The 19,572-nt window shown below is 38.2% G+C and overlaps 3 protein-coding genes across 8 annotated transcripts; 1 reads left to right on the forward strand and 2 right to left on the reverse strand.

Moving 5' to 3' along the window:
- The first annotated feature begins 249 nt into the window (after positions 1-249).
- Positions 250-4,208, forward strand: LOC124302080 (septin-2). Of its 2 annotated transcripts, none has more exons than XM_046757862.1 (9): positions 250-1,193; positions 1,439-1,615; positions 1,719-1,811; positions 1,946-2,111; positions 2,507-2,657; positions 2,745-2,910; positions 2,994-3,150; positions 3,438-3,519; positions 3,610-4,208. In XM_046757862.1, exons 1-9 carry the CDS (start codon positions 1,184-1,186, stop codon positions 3,766-3,768), a joined length of 1,161 nt encoding a protein of 386 aa, XP_046613818.1. In that variant the 5' UTR covers positions 250-1,183; the 3' UTR covers positions 3,769-4,208. The 2 variants fall into 2 exon arrangements, with proteins under 2 accessions (XP_046613818.1, XP_046613819.1); XM_046757863.1 differs by having other exon boundaries at positions 251-1,193; positions 1,435-1,615.
- A 437-nt stretch (positions 4,209-4,645) lies between these two features.
- On the reverse strand, positions 4,646-19,459 carry LOC124302076 (carboxypeptidase M). Of its 5 annotated transcripts, none has more exons than XR_006907631.1 (11): positions 19,391-19,459; positions 11,213-11,472; positions 10,989-11,122; positions 10,483-10,619; positions 10,175-10,362; positions 9,473-9,502; positions 8,889-9,184; positions 8,579-8,755; positions 8,357-8,449; positions 7,536-7,844; positions 6,398-6,536 (listed from the first exon to the last, which is right to left on the reverse strand). XR_006907631.1 is itself a non-coding variant. In XM_046757858.1 (10 exons), the coding sequence occupies exons 1-10, from the start codon at positions 17,152-17,154 to the stop codon at positions 6,321-6,323; spliced, it is 1,599 nt and encodes a 532-aa protein (XP_046613814.1). In that variant the 5' UTR covers positions 17,155-17,207; the 3' UTR covers positions 4,646-6,320. The 5 variants fall into 5 exon arrangements, 1 of the variants encoding a protein (XP_046613814.1); XR_006907628.1 differs by lacking the exon at positions 19,391-19,459 and adding an exon at positions 17,087-17,207; XR_006907630.1 differs by lacking the exon at positions 19,391-19,459 and adding an exon at positions 14,372-15,026.
- On the reverse strand, positions 16,332-19,435 carry LOC124302081 (replication factor C subunit 5). Its single transcript, XM_046757864.1, has 9 exons — positions 19,391-19,435; positions 18,796-19,155; positions 18,644-18,708; positions 18,400-18,527; positions 18,125-18,287; positions 17,888-18,047; positions 17,554-17,765; positions 17,371-17,448; positions 16,332-17,250 (listed from the first exon to the last, which is right to left on the reverse strand). The coding sequence occupies exons 2-9, from the start codon at positions 18,831-18,833 to the stop codon at positions 17,108-17,110; spliced, it is 987 nt and encodes a 328-aa protein (XP_046613820.1). The 5' UTR covers positions 18,834-19,155; positions 19,391-19,435; the 3' UTR covers positions 16,332-17,107.
- Positions 19,460-19,572: the final 113 nt, after the last annotated feature.

The raw sequence follows: 19,572 nt of genomic DNA on the forward strand, positions 1-19,572 counted from the left end.
TTGTGCAACGAGTGGGCAAAAATGACGATTCTGATCGTAAGGAAGTGTGAAGTTAGCCGTACCAGCCGAAGTCGAGTGCGGATATAATACGAATTACGAACTAAGAATCGTCGTTGCACACGATATTCTTTACAATAAAAATGTACAATTAGGCAACTTTGGCCGCCTGCTGAAAATGAACAGATGACGCTATTCTCAACGAATGACATGCGCGTTTGGAAATAGCGAACCATTTGTCGACTAGTAGCGAAGTAGTATTTCACTAGTGAATAAAAACTGTTTTTGCCCGCTAGTGGAGAAATGATTCGGCATTTCCAAACGCGCACGTCATTCATTGCGAAAAATGACGTGTTTTTTTCATGTTCAGCAGGCGGGCAAAATCGTCTATTTCTATAAGTTTGAGTTGTGAAGAATAAAGTATTCAGGCGTAAATGCAATCACGTTGAAGTTACTAACGTTACCGTAACGATTCGTACCGACAACGAGGAAAAACAGTTATTTCGCGATTTGAAAACTGTTCGAAATTCAGTAACCGTATAATAAAACAAAACTTAATCATATTTTTCAATCTTATAAGTCCCTTCAATATCTTTATAAAAATGAAAAAATAGTGATTTTTTCCCAATGTATCGTTACGAGAACGTAACTAACTTCAACCTCCTTGAATGCAGTACTTTTATGAATAACCTTACAGGTATGCAATACCTAAAAACAAATGTACCTGAAATTTTTTAGTATGGTTTTTCCAACCGTTATATACCCAGATGGGGGAAAGGGGCATACGCTCAATAGTAGATCAGGAAAAATACAATTATCGAGTGTTTATAGCGTCCGGGTATTGGCGCCGGTGACGGCGAGGAGGCAAATTAGAACTGGATATATTGATCGAGAGCTGGTTGTTGCGTGATTGCGAGGGTGTTGTGCGCTGACGCAGTTCAAAGCATTCACCCCTCGCAAGTTTGCCCTGCCGGCAGGCATATCCCGCTTCCTCTTTATTGTCAGCAAAAGGCCTGCAGAAATATCACTGCGCTAGGCTGTTGCGTATCAGTTGTAAAGCGCATATATAACGCCAATGCAATCGTATCGGTAAACGAATATCTAATTGAAAACGGTGGTTGATTGTCGCGGTGTTATTGTTGTCCCTATTGTTGTTGCACCTGTGTAACATAAGGCGGTCTGCGTTATGTCTGGCGGTAAGTGAAACAGTACTAAAATTTCATCCGTTATATTTTTAAAATCGCGTTTTATTTACGCGTAATTGAAATAATAGGAAAACTCTATTGCGTAATATAATTATCTTCGCCGCGAGATTGCAATCATGTGTCACAGATATTGCGGCATAATCTCGCGTTAATCCCTCCCAACCTGCACGTCTCATACAATGATTGTTGAATGTATTTAAAATGTTAAAGAAAATTATTGAACTTTATTCAGCAAGACAGGGACTATATTGGATTTGCTACTCTACCGGAACAAGTTCACCGAAAGTCTGTGAAAAGAGGATTCGAATTTACGTTAATGGTTGTGGGCGAGACTGGCCTGGGTAAATCAACACTGATAAACAGTCTATTCCTTGGGGATCTATACAAAGATCGTCGAATTCCCGACGCCTTAGGTATAACATGCTTATAATTCGCGCGCGCATTTCGCACACGTGCGTATTTCATCATCAAACGTAGTATATAATATGCATATTACGAAAGTGTAAATAATTACAGAACGTGTTGAGAAAACTACAACGGTTGAAAAAAAAACTATGGATATCGAAGAACGCGGAGTGAGACTTCGACTAACGATTGTTGACACGCCAGGTAAATTTTATACGAATCGAAATAAATAAATAAATGATTTCGTGTTTTCAATTTTTTAAACGATTTCACTAGGGATTTAACGCTGCCTCGTTCAACTATGCAATTAATTTTCATTCGCTCGATTCTTTCGCTAGGATTTGGCGATTCTGTAAATTGCGATGACACGTGGAAGGCCTGCTCAGCTTACATAGACGAACAATTCCGTCAGTATTTCACCGACGAAAGCGGATTAAATCGAAAAAATATCCAAGACAACAGAGTGCATTGCTGCCTGTACTTCATACCGCCGTATGGCCACGGGTGGGTTATTTTTTTATTTGTTTTTTTTTTAATTTTTCACGGTAAGTTGCGCGAGGATGACGAGGCTGAAGTTAGTAACGTTAACGTATCAGAAAACATTGCTATTTCGCACCTTTAGAATAATAAGTGAAGCAATTGAATTTACAAAATCTGAGTATGTTGATGCTGTATTAACGGTTTGTTAAATTTCAGGTAATCCTAAACTTGCAAACTAACGACTTTTTGCTAAATATGCATCAATAGCATAACGCTACAAACTTCAGCCTGATCGAGAATAAATGATTCCAGCAGAAATCGCATTTCGGGTTACATAATGCAGTTGCATTAAAAAAACGCGAACAAGTCTTTCTGAGCAGAAAAGATCGCGGTTTATATAATATTTTTTGTTTCCACAGTTTAAGGCAAATGGACTTGGAAGTGATGCGACGATTGCATCGGAAGGTGAATATAGTACCGATTATCGCTAAAGCGGACACCCTAACAGCCCACGAAGTTAAGAAACTTAAGGAGAGAATTTTGGCCGACATAGACGAACACGATATCCAGGTGATACATTACGTACATCGTAATATATACCTTGCACTGTAATTCCCGCGTGTTAATTCTTACACACCTCTGTTATTTCGATCGAAGATATACCAATTCCCGGACTGCGACAGCGACGAGGACGAGGATTTCAAGCAGCAGGACAAAGAGCTGAAGGCCTGCACCCCCTTTGCCGTTATCGGAAGTTCAACGGTCCTCGAGGTTGCCGGGAGAAAAGTACGCGGTCGACAGTATCCCTGGGGTGTGGTTGAAGGTATCAATTTTCAGGACATATATACTGCAGACATAAGCTAAGATTGAATGAAAATTAACGATTGTCGTCGCTTTATATTGCAGTCGAAAATCCGAAACACAGCGACTTTGTGAAGCTACGAACGATGCTGATATCAACACACATGCAGGACTTGAAAGACGTAACGCAGGACGTACACTACGAGAACTTTCGCGCCCAGTGTATATCGCAAATTTCACAGCAAGCGATACGCGAACGGAGGTATGTTATAATCAGGACCCGATTTAATATGTAAATAAATATTTTTTATTTAAATTATTTTCATTCCTTATTTGGTTTTCTGCATAAAGTTTGATGTTTGGATGCAGAAAATGGAGTAATTCTATTTTCCATATTTTTTTTCAATATTTTAGTTATTCATGTATATTATACGTATATACTTTGTAATTTTGAATACATATTTATCCGGGCCCTAATTACAATATAATATCGACAGTATATCGGCTCTTTGACCGGCGATTTAATAACTGTTTGATAATTTTCTAAAGCAAACTTAAACGGGACTCCGGACCGCACTTTGAGCACAGTATATCCGACACGGATAGGCTGCTGTTGCAAAAAGACGAAGAGGTGAGAATCACGGATTCCGGTTACGCTCTACGCGTGATTTAATATCAACCGTTGGGATGTTTCAAACCTTTCTTTGATCCTAAATTATAGATCCGCCGTATGCAAGACATTCTCGCCCAGATGCAGGAAAAACTTAAAGCAACTGGGCAAGGGGGTGGAATTGGTATGCGCAGCCGCGTAGGGAGTCTCGGTAACGACTTGGACGTCGCGGATGCTGATAAGAAGCGAAATAGCATCATCGACGTGTAGAGTCGTCCCAGAGTAAGCTGGCATGTACGATTATAATGATAATAATAATAATTGAATAGACCTGTACAATATGTGTGTACATTATGTAGAAACGTACCTACTATAAAGTTGTGCGTACGTATGCGTATGTTAGTTTAATTAGTAAAATTGTGTAACAAATTTAATTTCTTCGAATAAGATAATATAAGAAGAATTTTCAAACTTCATTTGCGATATTATGTGCAAAAAACTATCATTATTTGAGCTCTGAAAATATTCTGCAGAACTCAAGTAACGTTATAGTTGGATTAAATTATTGTATGGATGATTATTTGTATAATTAATACTGAACTGAACGCACAATGTTCAAGTATTATATCTCATGCAGCACAGTGGTGCGCAGATATACAGTGCAAGTCACTGCACTGTAGTAAAGGTTCATTCTCAAAATACGTAAGATAAAAAGAAAAAAAAAAAAACATGCAAATCTTCGAGTGATAATGTCAACGGAAGTATTATATTATACGGTTACAAATAAATTTTTGAAACGTGTTAGACATAATATGGACGATTATAACGTATCCGACCGTTTTTCTCTAAAAATGTAATGTAGTAGATAATTATAGTCGCGGCTAAGTACGCGTTTAATTTGTACAATAGACCCTAAGAACGACTGAGGAATTGTTTTGAGATATATTCATTTATTGTTATAATTAATAATATTTTATTGTGATAATTCTTGTACTTAACAATAAATATAATATTATGTACGGATATATTATACGTATACTGTGGTTTAATTGCGTATTATATTTTCACGTAACGAATGAACAATTCAATATATTATATTATAGATCATTAAAAATTAAAATTTTATAACCTATATTATACTTTGCGCGTAATCTGCACCGATAGCGTATTACAAAAATACTTTCACATTTAATTTGTTTTTTTTTTTTTTTTTAAATTTATTTTCACTTTTTGTTTCAAATATTAAACAACGATTATTTTCATACTAAATTTAGTCACAGATTTTCCGTCTTCTGTATATCGTGTTATATGAATGAACGCCAGTATAATCACTGACTTTTTATCCAATACTATATAGGTAGCTGTGTATAGATTTTGTTTCGAATGCATACACACATATATTTATATATATGTAATATTTTCTTAAATGGAATGTGAGAGAAAGTGTCGACAGGTACTCCGGTATATCTTTCCTCTTTAGGTCGATTTTTTATTTTATTTTTTTTTATCAATCTTGTGCGCTCTCGGATCTATTTAGGGAATCGCTATTTACTCAATATTTTACCCATCACTGTCATCGCTGACGTGACAACTGTGTGTTGCTATTAGTTCGGTAATGATATAGTTGTTTCTATTGTTTATTCTTTTTTAGTCTCTTGGCGTACACGAAGCTGAAGCACAGTTACGGAATACTGCAATCGTTTTAATTATTCATCTGACTATCATTTTCCACCTATGCGTAAGAATTTCTTTAATGCCGATGACCGCGTGACCTGCTGATATTGGAAAGATAATTGGCCCGGTGAAAATAAATCAGAAGCTTAAAGATATAATTATAACGAAAGAATCCTCTGAAGGCATTGATTTTTATCAACACATGCGCTCATGGCAAACGTATTTGCAGCATGAATTTTCCGTAACGAAAATATATATCGAGTAATATATCATACCTAAATGAAAGTTAAGACTGAGAAACGCGTTGAAAAATTATATATATATATATCACCATCTGCAGTTTCGTGATTTGAATAATTGTTAGTAAAAGAAAATAAATAACAATAAATAACTATAGGCAGTATTGTAACGAACGGTGAACCACATGAGTATATCAGTTAATTGACAAAAAGGAAAAACAACAACGAAGAAGATTTTCCCAATGCAATTACTCTAGCGCATGATGAAATTAACTTCTACAAACGTAGTACAGTGACGACTTCACGAATTAGCACCACACGGTTTTCTTCCGGTGTACGCAAGTGAACGGTGCAGTTTTCACCGGGTACTAATAACTTTTAGCTGGCACCTAGGGGTCGTTCGTGACTCAAGGGTTTATAATTGAGATTGCCTTTTAAAAAAAATTTTACTACCTTAAATTTAAAAATTATCCATGCGATCTTTTTATCTTGTAAAAGACACTCAAGTGAATACCAAAAAAAAATTTAACTGAAAATATGAAATTACTTCGATGCATGACCCCAAGGTGCCAGCAATGTTACACCAGATAAAGGTGCCAGCTTAAGGTTAAGTGTGATTTACGATTACAAATGAAAAATTCACGTTATGAATCGAATCCATGGAGGTTCGATCGATTGGTCCCCCTATATTTAATTAAGTGACACAACCTACGGGTAAGTAATCCTTACAATATGCATACGTAACGCGTGTAACGTACCTCATACATAATTGCGTTACGCGTAGGTAATAAATTCATAAATCCACGTATATGTAAATATATCATCATATACGCGATCGTCAGTGGCGATGTTAAAAAATAATAGTGTAGCTAATTGTCTGAATTTAGAAACAGTTCGATGCTACTCGAACTAGCCGAAAAGATTCGTAACAATCGAGTTGAAGCCGCTACTGATGGAAGAAAAAATCCCGTTCCCATTGTCACCGGCTGCCGTGTTTGCCCCTGAATTCGGCCTGTAATAGCCCTGAGTGTAATAAGGCGATGGTCTCTGCTCCCGGTGAGTTTCAGATGGTCGTCCTGCGTATACACCCACCGTCCCTTGGTTACCGCCAATGTGGTCTTGCCTCTGTGAAAAAGAACAATTCAAAATACGGGTTGTAAGTTTCTTCATTTCCATCGATAACCAATTATTCGATGATAGAACGTCAGCACCTGCGCACGAATTGTAGTTAAACAAACAATTGTTGAAATAATAATTGGAATAATATTGATGATTTTTCGATGTTTTGTCTCCTTCTTCTTCTTCTTTCAACACAACATTCAATACGTATATCAGTTTCAGTGACATTAAACGCAGTGTACAGAAAAAAGACACGTTACATGCATGCAGAAGCTGTGGGTTAATGAATTATGGATGAGAGAAGACGAGTCCAGGTATTGAACGTCGCATCTGACTTGGATGGCATGGAAAGACATGTGTGCGGCAGAACAAATGAACAATGTAGTAATGATTTTTCATTAGTATAAACTTCCCTGGTAACGCAACGCGACTGTGCATAAGTATATGGGTAGTGATATAAAGTGCTATCATTGGTCGCGTGATATATACCTATACGTATAGGTATATAATATATGTGTGTAAGTATAGTATGTCAGCTAATGGTAAGCTCGGAAATAGTAATTCGAAACCGTGCGGCTCTTATTATCATCGTACATCTTTTTCACTTGGTGATTTCCCAACGGGTTTCTTCTCGTGTATCTTGACGCACGGTGGGATTTGACGGAAGGAGTAATTTTTCGATTTTGCTGAAATTGGGTATAATTGATTGAACCTGGAACACGAGTCAACGCGTCGTCAAGGAGGATCATGCTCGTATATATAAAGATGATATCCTCCAGTCGATGAAATTATTCTGAATCTACGATTCTAATTAAAATTGATGGCTCCAATTTAATGGTTATTGAAAGAGGCACATAACAGCTTTAGAAAGAAATGAGATAACAACAATACCCGAACGTGAGATGATGAGGTGATAGATTGCACATTATAAAAGAAGCAACGGAAGCTTGTACGCCGTTTCATTAATTTTCGCTTTCGATCGCGATGTAAGAGAAAAATACTTACATAATTTGTGATATTAGCCGAAGTTAGGGGGTCATTGTTATCAAGACGATTAGTGTTATATTAGGAGGAGGGAAATACGAAGTCGGCGGCCGTTGCGGTGGGCACGGCAGCTGCTTCGGGAACGGTTTCGTCACCCTGTTTCGGAATGTTTTCCTTAACATCTCGGATAGGTTGTGCAGTTGGATTTGACGAAACAGTGTAAGAAGTAGTAGCGTTTACGAAGTCCGCGAAGATCGAAGGAGATACGACGGGCACGTCCCGAGGTACTTCCTGATTCGCTCGATCGGGCTGACTATTATACTCCCATCTCTGAAACGAGACACGACCATCTCTTCCCATTCAACCCTTACCAATATTTAGCACCTTCGATCGTTTCAACAACTCAACACCCAGAATAATATTCGGTTGACATAAAAATACGGAAATCCAGTTGCTCTGATACCCGTTCAACGTTAGGCGGGTGTGAATCCAAACATAGGTATGTGTAAGTATGTTACGTTACTGGTATGTAACGGGCGTTATTAAAGGTAGGTATGTGTAGTAGCGGTACAAGTTTCGAATTCACAGGTCAGAGTCAACAAGAGGAAATGGTAACGTATGTACGTGGGGAAGATTTGCTGGTCATTTGCATCAAGGAGGTATCGTTCCGGTCCGTAAGCCAGCAAAGTTTTCAATATTGCTTGAAGGTGGGCTAATCGGTCAATACGCGAGACACTTAACGGTAACCTTAACGGTTAATTCCGCCCGCCTTGCGGGCCGCAACCATCGTTGCACGAAGACAATCGTCGCCCGAACGAATTCGTTGCTAATTTCTAAATTACCTTGGTAGCGCGAAGAGTCACATTGAGGAGTGTGGGATGTTGCTCGATTACCATGAACTCAACCTCTCGAGGCAGGTAACCGTCGGCGTAGACCTGAAGCGATTACGGAGAATGATTATACATATACCTCGAAACGTTGATGGTGTTACATAATAGTATAGCAGGAAAAAATTGTAATATTTTAATCGTGTATAATAACAGATAAGTGGCAAATGAGCATGCCTCGAGTTTGTAGATTCCCGGAAGAAGAACTCTCCAGAATTCCCCGTATTTAGTTGTGACAAAACCGACATCCCGCGATTTCACTTTGAGAGAGGCTCGTTCCACGGGATTGCCATTCTCGTCGATAACGAAACCTTGAACACCGCGATGGACTTCGGCTAGAAACTTGATGAGCGCCTACATACGTGGGGAAAAGTAAAAGAAAAAAAAAACCAAGAGAAATGCACACATGTATAATATGTCATAAAAAAGAGAAAGGGAAATACTAAAACGGCCAACAGCCGACGGATGGACGGACAGAGACGCTTACTTCGCGATTCTCGGCCCAGTAACGGGGGAGATCCTCGGCCGGTGGATACTTGCAGCATGACAACTCGAGGGTGATCTCCATGCACCCGTTCCATACGTAGTTGAAGTCCTGCATACCGCCGGTTAGCGGATACCACTCGGCACCGTTCGTAATGCCGTTTTTAAATCCCGGCTGGTTCGGCGAACAGGCAGCGCCACGATGCATCGTACCGTGACTTCGGGAATACGTCAGGGATAAGTGACGGAAGACGTCGTCGTCCGGGGATATGCTAGGCGTCGAACTGTAGCTCTGGAACACTGTAATGGACTTGTTGAAAAAATTGAAATCACAGTTGCCAATGTCTGGACATTGCAGTATATATGTATAAACGGCCCACTGACCTTCTCGAGAGCCATTTATAATATAATCAATCGGGAAGCTGATTACTGTTATAAATATAAAACGTATACAGTACCCACATCTATATAATGGATACATTCGCGAACGGATATCTAAGATGAGGATCTTGATATGCGATTCGGAGTAATGAAAATACCTATACGTATTTAAGGATTTGATTATTACGATATTTACAATTAGCATACCTGCGCATAACGGGGCCGAACGACAAATTCCTGGTTGCGTGAAACCCACACGCAAACAATAAATATTCTAGCCAAATATCAGGTGGAGATGTAAAAGTATTTTTCAGGTCAAATTTAGTGTATTATAGAAATACACACGCAAAGTTTGTGCGGTTGCAGTTGACTCGCTGAATAAAAGATATATGTATAGGATATATACGAATACTACGGAGAAATTTCTAATTCCTTGGAAATGTTTAATTGCGAAATCATTTCCCACAGTTCGCAACTGCGTTGTCGAGGTGTCAAAACAATCATCAAGATTATCATAAAATCTGTATGACCCGTTACGGTCCTCGCACTGACCGGATGCATTTACTGGGACATTTTGTGTAAAATGGAATCATGCACACGCAACGGATAACGTTCTCATTCAGTCCACCCGCATATAGTGAATACGTAATACTGATGAAAAAGATAAAAATAATAACAATAACATACACATAGCGCGACGCAGTGATAATCTGTTCATTGTCAAACGAAACTTAATATTCATACATACACTTTCTAACTCGGATAATAATAGTCACAGTAGTGTAACCACTGTTTGTAAAAAGGAAAAAAAAAAGACAAAAAAAGTTTAAACATCCCGCGATTGCGTAACGCGTAACATAATGTAATTATTCCGAAAGAATGAATGTTGTTTAAAATGTATAATCTTACTCGAGTTTGGGGTGTTGTCAAAGGGATAACTGGCGACCAAAGCACCGCCATGAAGACTTCCAGAAAGTACGAACTGTATCTTTGAGACCCAATCCTTAACGGCTTCAGTTTCTGGCTGACTCCACTTATTGTTCTGTTTAAAGTAATCTGGGAAGTTTCGGTTCAGATCAAACCCACGAGCGTTGTACCTGGTTAAGAGATGAAAAGAACAAAATAAAATGAGAATGATCGCAAGCTTATGCAGGCGCGGCAGTTTCTTCCCCGCATCATCGAAAGGGGAATGTACGAAGAATTTTACGATCACTCACCTTCCTTGACCACCTTCGCACGTTCCTTCCTTCGACACCTCGAAACCGTCAGGGTTCATGGAGGGCAATATGTGAATTCGCGTCTTGTCCAAGAGCCAGGTGATGTAGGGATCGGTTCCGTATTTGGTTACCAGGAGCTAAACCGGTCGCAAAGGATGAAAATAAATTTAGAGAAAATATTATCGACGTTATTAAATTGTTGTTGTTGTTGTTCGCTGAATTTGACATCTTTATGCAAAACCCTTGACCGAAATGTTCTCTGTCGTAAATCCTTGCCTTTGTGGTTCGTGCTCAACTGACTGTAGTAAATTTTATTCGGCTATTATACACCCACGCACGTGACATTTATTATAGCAAAATAAAGAAACGAAGTCACTTAGTTTTCTCACTTTCGAATACTGACGATATATCAACTCAATTTATGTAAATATGAAAGGTCAAATTCTGAATCAATCTTTCTATAAAATTTCTAACAGGCGTATTAAAATCAGAATGACTGAACGTACGTGGACAAGATGCAGCATGAGTTCTCGACCAACGGCCTCATTTCCGTGAATATTGGCGACGTATTTGACATCCGGGTTACCAATTACGTGCTCGTACGGAGAAGACGAAACTACGATCACCCAAAGATCTCTGCCTGAAAGATTGCACACAAAACGATTCTAAGTAAACGAATAAACGTCCAGGAGTAGTACGTTAAACATGAAGAGAGACCGCATAGAAATACCTTTCACTGATTTCCCTATGGAATAGAGAGCGGTCAGATTTTGATACCGTAGAGAAGTGGCCCTCAGAAATCGGCTCATCTGCTCGTAGTTGTGATACTTGAATTCGACGTTGTACGGTTCGTCGAAAACCGAGTATCGAGAATTGTAGTGCCGGGCAAATTCCTCTTGCGTATCAGCAGCCGAATCCTCCGCAAAAACTCCGTGCCATCCCCACGTTGTGCAAAAAACCAGCAACACCGAAACCCAAAGACGTTCCATACTGAAAAGGTATAAAAGAAAATTATCGGAATAAATAGTGCACTGTGTACTGTTAACGTTTCTCAGGCCAATAAACCTTTGATCGTTGGTCATGAACTCTATAAAGATCATTTATAAAGTAATAAAAATGAGATTGGCGCTAGTAACGTTGCTTTAACTATGCATGTTCAGAAAAAATGTTTATTTCGACTTTTAGGATTTTCGAAAACTCAGTTAGTAAATATAATAAGGAAAGAAAACCTGTTCGCATTTTTAAAAGTCGACTCTCTGAAACTCGTTTTAAAAATTTTACAACAGCAGTTTTGTTTTTTTTTTCATAATGTTTCGTTACTTTAACGTTTTCAAGTTAATTTCACGGTAATTGCAACAGATTCACGTGAAAAAAAAAATATTGCGAGATAAAAATCAGTTGTGCATTGTCCAATTATCGTTATGTATCTACACACTCGTGTCTTGTGACCATGTGTGTAAAAACACGTTTGTACAGAGAAGTTGTGAACTTTGAAACGCCGCTTAGGGAAATAAATATTTCAACGTATCGGAGCTTACGGAAAACTAATTTGTACTTAACGACCGAGTCGAATTGCTTACACGACGTTCGATATACGTGAGAGCAGGTGGGTATAATATGATGTTAATGTTCACCCATATAGTTCAATGAGTTACGATGTTATACGGTGTTCGAGAATGTATCACCACCGACAGACTCACGCCTACTGCATGAATTAATTTTTCTATCAATTCCAGCAAACTTGCTTCAGTGTTAAAAGTATAAACAAACAAGAGACCTTAATTTGAGTTACACAAGCGATGCGCGATTACACGCTATTTTGTGGATAATCATAACACTAGCAGGCAACACTTTCTCTAAATGTAATTATACGTTATATTACATTTATTATACATATAATTCATTTATAACGTACGGAAAACACGCGAGTCGATTTTTGCGACATATGGTGAGAATTAAGGGGTAACACCGGTGTAGGATTTTGGAAAAAACGATTTTTTTCTTGCTTGAACAATATTTTAAGATCATAAAAACAATACCCAGTTGGTACCAGAGTGAAAAATTTTTTTTCCAAAGAAACCGAAAGAAAAGAATCCGCCATTTTCCATCAAAATGATAATAAAAAAATGTTTCTTTCATACTGGAATATGTGTTAAATAAAACCATTGAAAAGAAATCCTACGTCTTTTTCATACTCCCAAAATAAATCATCAAAGTTTGGCCTCTTAATTTTTCAGCTGTTACAATGGTGTTATCTCTTAACGAGGTTGAAGTTAGTTACGTTACTGCAGCGACGAATGTTTCGAAAAAATTGTTACCTCGCAATTTTAGGATCTCCAAAGATTTAGTAAATCATAAATAACCGAACATAATCACGATTTGAAAAGTCAATTCTTTGAGAGTCGTCCTAAGATTACGCAATAATGCATTTTTCTCTCATGTTATTAGGGTAATTAACAATAGGTAAGTACACATATATTTCTGCGAAACGATATCCAGTTGATTCTTGCATGCTTATAAAAACATAAATACGTCACATCGTATATCTACAGTTCATAATTCACTCAGATAAAACGCAAGTTTTTTCGAACAAAAAAAAAAAGAAACTTCAAGAACGTTTCGAAAACGATAAATACTCTTTATGTACAAGTTTAAATATCGAACCGCGATGAAGAGATGACGAAGTGACCGTATGAGATTATTTATTTACATAAATAGGCGCACGGTAAAAATCGCTGGATGCTTGTAATAAAAAAATAGAAAAATAAAAATAAAAAAAGAAACACCCACGACGTCGGCGAGTTTTTCACGGGTTTTGATCGACGCTCACGGCTCATTAACGTTGGTATACGGTATGCTAAAATAGTTCGCGGTAAGGAGCGTTTGACGCGCGCGTTTATTATTTAAAGTGTTCCCCATTTTGACTGACAAAATCGATTAGAGTTTCATCCCTGCACGGGTAAAGAATGGAAATCTCTTCACCCCACGAAAATATCATATACCTATACCTATATCATGTACGTATATAACAGGATGAGAAAGAAGCTGATGACACACCATTATAAACACATCAACGGCTGGGGAATCCGATCAGGTTTTGACAAAAACCCGAAACGAAAGAAAAAGAAGAAGAAAAGGAGTTTTCGATAAACAATGATAACAATTCGATTTAAAAAGAAAAAATTCCGCGAGATCCGTACGAGCATACATTTCACGTTCCTGCAGAAATGTCAAGTTAAAAGCTTTATATTTGCGAATAAACAAGGACCTCGTTTGTTACGGTCGTATATTATTATTGTTGTTATTATTATTATTGTTTTTATTATCGTCATCTGGCAGCTTTGCCAGACTACGAGTAAAAACAGCCTTTTAACTCTCCCGTAGCTTAAACTTGATTTTCTTAACGGAGACACGTCGAGCCCATAAAACGATTGAACGCATATGCATGGCATTAACGATACGTGTATACCCTTGGAATTGATATTCAACGAACGGATGACACCGCACTTAAAACGGGGTACCGGTTGCTTGTACACAAATGTAGGTGTGTACCTGTATGAAAATATAAGATACCGGGGATCGGATTAAGAGGTACAGGTGAAAACGCGGTCGCAAGACGACACATTCAAAATTCGGCATACAGAAATCGACGTGAATTAACCGGTGCAGAACTGGTTCTGTCAAGTATATCGGTCTACCGATAAAAGTACATAAATGAAACCGATTCACTGGAATTTCTATATGAAGAATCTTGGATCTTGATCGATATTAAAAATCATACAAAAAGAGTGATATTGTTGTAGTTAAATTTGTTAGTTTTTTTTTTGTTTTTTTTTTATTTCAATTATGACTATTTTTATTTTTAATTTTTTGTTCTTGTTCGGTTTACCTGAAACTAGGCGAGACTCTTCACACGAGTATAACGACAGCGTTGAGAACCACGGCGAGAGTAACGGAGCTCGTCTCTCAAAGGGACGCCCTCCTTTCGTTCTTGTTGCGAACCTCCTCACAGCAACAACAGTATGTATGTATACGTAGAGAATTTTAAAGACGAAGTGAAGAAGAAAAAAAAAAATAATATATATATGTATGTATATATATATATATATATATCGAAGATTGTCCAAACGTGTATCTACGCGTAAAACTGCAACAATAACAATCAAGCAAAGGACTATTGAACATACACGTAACGTGCGCCGGTATATATTAACGAGAAATGATATGTACGCGCGTGTAAATTATATGAGAAAACTTATCGTGTTATCGTAACGCGTTAATTAACGCTAGTGTAATAACGAAGCAGCGATTTCACCAAAGTGTGTGAAGGAGAGAAAAATAAATAATCAAAAACAACAACAACAACAACAAAAACTATCAAATAAAGACGACGTCGGTCGCGTCGACTTTCTTCCCTTTGAACCGTCACGCTACCAAATTAGATGCGGCGGAGCGGGACTCTCGCGACAGAGTGCCGACTATGCTAGTTTCTTTCGTTGTTGAGGAAAAGCTCTCCCGCAGGCCGCTGTTGCGACGACGCGAAACAACTCCCACCAATCGTAGGTGAATCAAGAAGCCGCGACGTCGGAAGAGAGTGGGGGGTGTGTGTGTAGGGAGGGGGGGGGGGGGGGGTGGTGAGATTTGAGGCCGCCGGGAGAGAGAAGAAAGGTCCCACCCTTTTTCGAAAAGGTGGGGGGGAGGGCTGGAAACCCCGAAAGTGTGTCATCCGTCACTCGCGTCATTCGCATCACACGGAGGAACAGAGCGGCGCGGCGTTCGACGCGAGGTCAGGGTTGATCACCTTTCCTTTTCGTCCTTGAATTTTTCTTTCTTTACAGTTTTCACTCGTTGAGTGATTTCCGCGACTGGCTAATTCCTTCCGTGATTTTTCAAGTCCAATTGGCGATCTTCCAGTCCAGTGAGAGAAAAAGAAAGAGAAAGAGAGAGAGAGAGAGAGAGAGAGAGAGAGAGAGAGAGAGATTTGAAATGGGAAGAAATTTTGTAGGACTATTTCTTATCACCTTGAAGTTTTATACCATATATATATATATATATATATATATATATATAACGTTATAATGGAACAATTTATAATAACGAGAAAGAAAACCATTGTTTCGTAACTCTATAATTGTCTGAAATTTAGTAAACTGTAATACAACAAGATATATTCGTATTTTCGAATCGTATAGTTTTTTGAGTCGTTACGGAAATTTGAAAAAGAAAAGTAAGTTTTTCCCCAATATTTCGTTAACACAACGTTACTAATTTGAAAATTATTATTTCTTCTCACCCCGGACGTTTATATACTAGTGGGAAAAAAAAAAAAAAAAAAAACGGCAAGGAGTATGTATGTACATACATGCATATCTGAAAATCGTGTCAAGTTTAACATAATTTCTCTAATTCGTATCGGAGCGTGTGAATGTATATGGTTTTTTTCTCTCTAACGAATATCGGTCGTCCATATAACTTACGCGTTGACTCGATCGTGTATTCTTGATTATTGACGGCTTACTCAACTCGATGCAACTGATGTTTCTTGTAATTTACATCGACGTTAGAGGCGGTAATTTTTTTTCTCACGATTTAAATCACCTACGTATTTTCTACTCGGATCAATCCTGTTTCGTCAATGATCGCTTCGTGCCGAGGTGCGACATGCAGTTTGAATGACTCACGAATGCGCGGGCCGCTCGCAAGTTTGTGGTAAACACGTCGGACTAATGGGAACATTAGCGAGTTTCGAGTCGGTTCGCTTGCGTTTGCCCTACTTTTTAAAAGTTGCACGGTAATATATTTATTTCTGTTTATCTTATTTTATTTTTTTTTTCATTTCATTACTTTTCTTACTTTCCTTCTTTTTCTACCGTTGCTGCAACTGCACACGCGTACGCGCGCACAAAACTACTCGTGAATTCATAATTATTATACCCGAAGGGTCGTGCAGTGTGCGCGAGAGATTTTCATTCCCATTTTTTTTTTCTACTTCCCCTCATTACGGCATTGCGGAAAAATCTTTACACCGAACGTAACTCATTGCGGCCTACCCGAGCTAAAAATAGGTTCTCTGCCGCTCGATTCTTTCGGAAAATTCTACACTCGCTGGATAATTTTCACGTAGTACGTTACACGCAAATAGATATGGTGAACACGGTTTAAGCCCGTTAGCGGAACCCGGCGGACGGTCCCGAACCAAAGACTCGGGAAAAGCTTCAGGAAAGTAGGACGACTGTCTATTTACTAATTACGCTTGTCTGTACTTTCCGTTCCAAATGCTCTCATCTTCTCCGTGTAGGAGTGGAGGTAGAGAGACTTGCTACTGGATATTTCATCGGAATTTCACATAGATTAAATTGACATTAACTGACGAAATCTAGTACAGATTCAAAGTGTGTAAAACAGGCCAAAAAACAATTTCATTTAGCAAAAATCATCGATTACTCCGGTAACACTCAAGTTTTTCGAAAACTAATGACGATTTCTTTGTCAAATTGCAGCGATGACCAATATTTCTCGTTTCTTTGTATCAAAATTCATATATATGTATATTTCCTAATTTTTTAACGAGTATATGACACAATATTTGAAATAACGAATGCACCTTCGTTCGGTATCGCCTAAATTAACACTGTATTTCTCGAGCACATTGAAATGCTGCAACAAGAGCATTCAATTGCACAGCCTCAGTGCATCCAGTCGCGACTCTTCGCTCTATATCAGCCATTTTCACCACCAAATTGATGAGTATACCATCGGGAAACTCGACTGAAAAGTAATAAACATGCTTGTAGCAATTATAAACACGTTCACGATGCGCTAAATTAGCACGTAAATATTCGAATACGATAACTTGAGAAGTTATCGAGATTTGCCTTTTCAACTCACTTTTATTCACAAAGGAATGAAGCTCTGTTAAAATATCTTGCAAAGCTAATCCTTTCTTGATTTTCAAGTCCTGGATTTCTGTGAAATTTGTTAAGGTACCGACCAGTTACTATAACTATCAAAAGCATCAACGATTATCAACTTCTGCCACTTTTCGTTTACATCGCGGCAGCGAAAGGATACTGCAATAGGCGAGTACGTAGTTTTCATTCAGTAGCCAATTGGCGATGCTCGTTATGTCCTTGGGAAGAGGATGTCCGACGCAAGAGTAAACCGTTTCCTCAGTTACCGATCCATAGGCAAGCCATGTACTTTGGAGTACGTTCAAGACTTTCCTCATGTCTCCTCCGCTTAACGTCATCAACGCCTTTTTTCCGTCTTCTTCCACTGTTAGGCTTTCGGTAACACGATATTTGAATTTGTAAAAATGTGGTAAACTATGATTCCTACGACTCGAGGATACATGGCAATGTAGAAGAATACAAAAAAGAATTCCATACAGAAAAATATGTCTTACTTTTCCTTATCAATCACGTACTCAAGACGAGGCATTATTTGTTCGGGTGCCAGAGGACCAAATCTAAATTTAGTGCAACGCGATTGCACTGCTGGAATAATCTTGCTTAGATAGTTACAGATCACGCAAAATCGCACATTCTCTGTATACTTTTCAATGACTGTAAGAATACGGAATTATGTTGAGTCTATCGATGAAATTAGCATCAGGTGAAGGAGTAATTTTAACTCGTCTTACTTCTGCGAAGAGCATTTTGAGCGTCGTTTGTCATGGCATCCGCTTCATCAAGAATAATTAATTTAAATCCGTGTTTGAAAATTGTTCGTGTGCTGGCAAAGTTCAGAATTTGTCCTCTAACTATACCGATTCCTCTGTCGTCAGAAGCGTTCAGTTCCAATACCTGATAATAATGTAAAAATATATAGCCAAATAATTTTCAAGAAATCAGATACGGTCTGTCAAATGGTGTCAATTGAAAATCGCTTGGAAAATTTTTTTGCTCTTATACCGACCATCGAAGTAAATTGAGCCGGAGTATAGAGCTGTTTAGCTGATGCTAGTATGGTACTAGTTTTCCCTGTTCCTGGTGGTCCATAAAACAAAAGATGAGGTAACTGGTCCTCTTTGATAAATTTGTTGACTGAAACAAAATCAAGTATCCAATAATCCAATCCAACAATAAATCTATAAAATACTCATAAAATAACTGTGATAATAACAGTACGCGTTATGAATATCTTAAAAATTTCCACCTACTTGTTTTTATTATCTCCTCATGCGATATAAGTTCTTCTAATTTTGTTGGCCGATACTTTTCGACCCTGTCAAAAGCATTAAATCACCTTAATCGCATGTATAAATTTTCACGCTTTATAAGTTTGAAAAAGTTAGGCTGGCTTAAGAATTACCATGGAAGATTAGCAACTGCTGGTGTTTCCTGCGTCATAACGACCGCTGATTAATTTACAAATACAAGGTTCTTCTTTCTGTTGTTTTGTTTATTCCAACTTTCAACCGTGCTTTCAAACCTCAAAAACTTGTCTATGGATGCATCTGCTACCCATTCGCCGCCAGAATTAAAGCCATAATACCGAAGTGAACTAAGATTCGAACTGTAATTTCTATTCGACGAGCCCTACGATTGCATCCAGTAGATTTCGGAGTTAGTCCACGACTGGCGTCAAGAAAATTTAATCGCTATTTACCAACGTCCACAGAACCAGCCGGTCAATAGGTATTTTGCAATACCGGCATTTACACGATCGCATCTAAATTTAACGAATCCTATTTGATTTGTATCGATGTATATCTATGTAAGCTTACGTACGTAACTGACAATTTCTATACGCAAAAATCATAAATAATTGAAGTAAATGCAAACCGACAATCACTGAATAATACTTTATATTTCCTCGGAAATCGCTAATCAAATTTTATATTCCTTCGAAAGCACTAGAGCACAATTTACTGTGCTCTAATATAATATTGTTTCACCGCACATACCTGACGAGGTGGTTCTTTATGCTGCAGCGTTACCTGATCCTGACAAAAACAGTCTTGGAAAAATCAGATCTCGAACGTGACGATCTTCTCTTGTTTCGTTGAATTTTTCTTCGAATTGTAGAGATTATCTAAAACACTGACAAATATCACAACTGTCTCATTTACAGAAAAATATTCGCGCA

This window comes from Neodiprion virginianus, chromosome 4 (assembly GCF_021901495.1).
Source record: "Neodiprion virginianus isolate iyNeoVirg1 chromosome 4, iyNeoVirg1.1, whole genome shotgun sequence".
Taxonomy (NCBI): domain Eukaryota; kingdom Metazoa; phylum Arthropoda; class Insecta; order Hymenoptera; family Diprionidae; genus Neodiprion; species Neodiprion virginianus.

Bases quoted from the DNA above. Each gene is read 5' to 3' on its own strand.
- LOC124302081 (XM_046757864.1), bottom strand. From the start codon at position 18,833: ATGACGCAGGAAACACCAGCAGTTGCTAATCTTCCATG. The intron at 18,709-18,795 runs GTAATTCTTAAG...TGCTTTTGACAG, and splicing joins GCAGTTGCTAATCTTCCATG to GGTCGAAAAGTATCGGCCAA. The intron at 18,528-18,643 runs GTAGGTGGAAAT...ATTTTGTTTCAG, and splicing joins TGAGGAGATAATAAAAACAA to TCAACAAATTTATCAAAGAG.
- LOC124302080 (XM_046757862.1), top strand. The intron at 2,911-2,993 runs GTATCAATTTTC...TTTATATTGCAG, and splicing joins TCCCTGGGGTGTGGTTGAAG to TCGAAAATCCGAAACACAGC. The intron at 3,151-3,437 runs GTATGTTATAAT...AATTTTCTAAAG, and splicing joins CAAGCGATACGCGAACGGAG to CAAACTTAAACGGGACTCCG.
- LOC124302076 (XM_046757858.1), bottom strand. From the start codon at position 17,154: ATGCTCTTGTTGCAGCATTTCAATGTGCTCGAGAAATACAGTGTTAAT. The intron at 11,123-11,212 runs GTATTTCTATGC...GCAATCTTTCAG, and splicing joins CATAGGGAAATCAGTGAAAG to GCAGAGATCTTTGGGTGATC. The intron at 9,503-10,174 runs GTAAGATTATAC...TCACGCAACCAG, and splicing joins TGACAACACCCCAAACTCGA to GAATTTGTCGTTCGGCCCCG.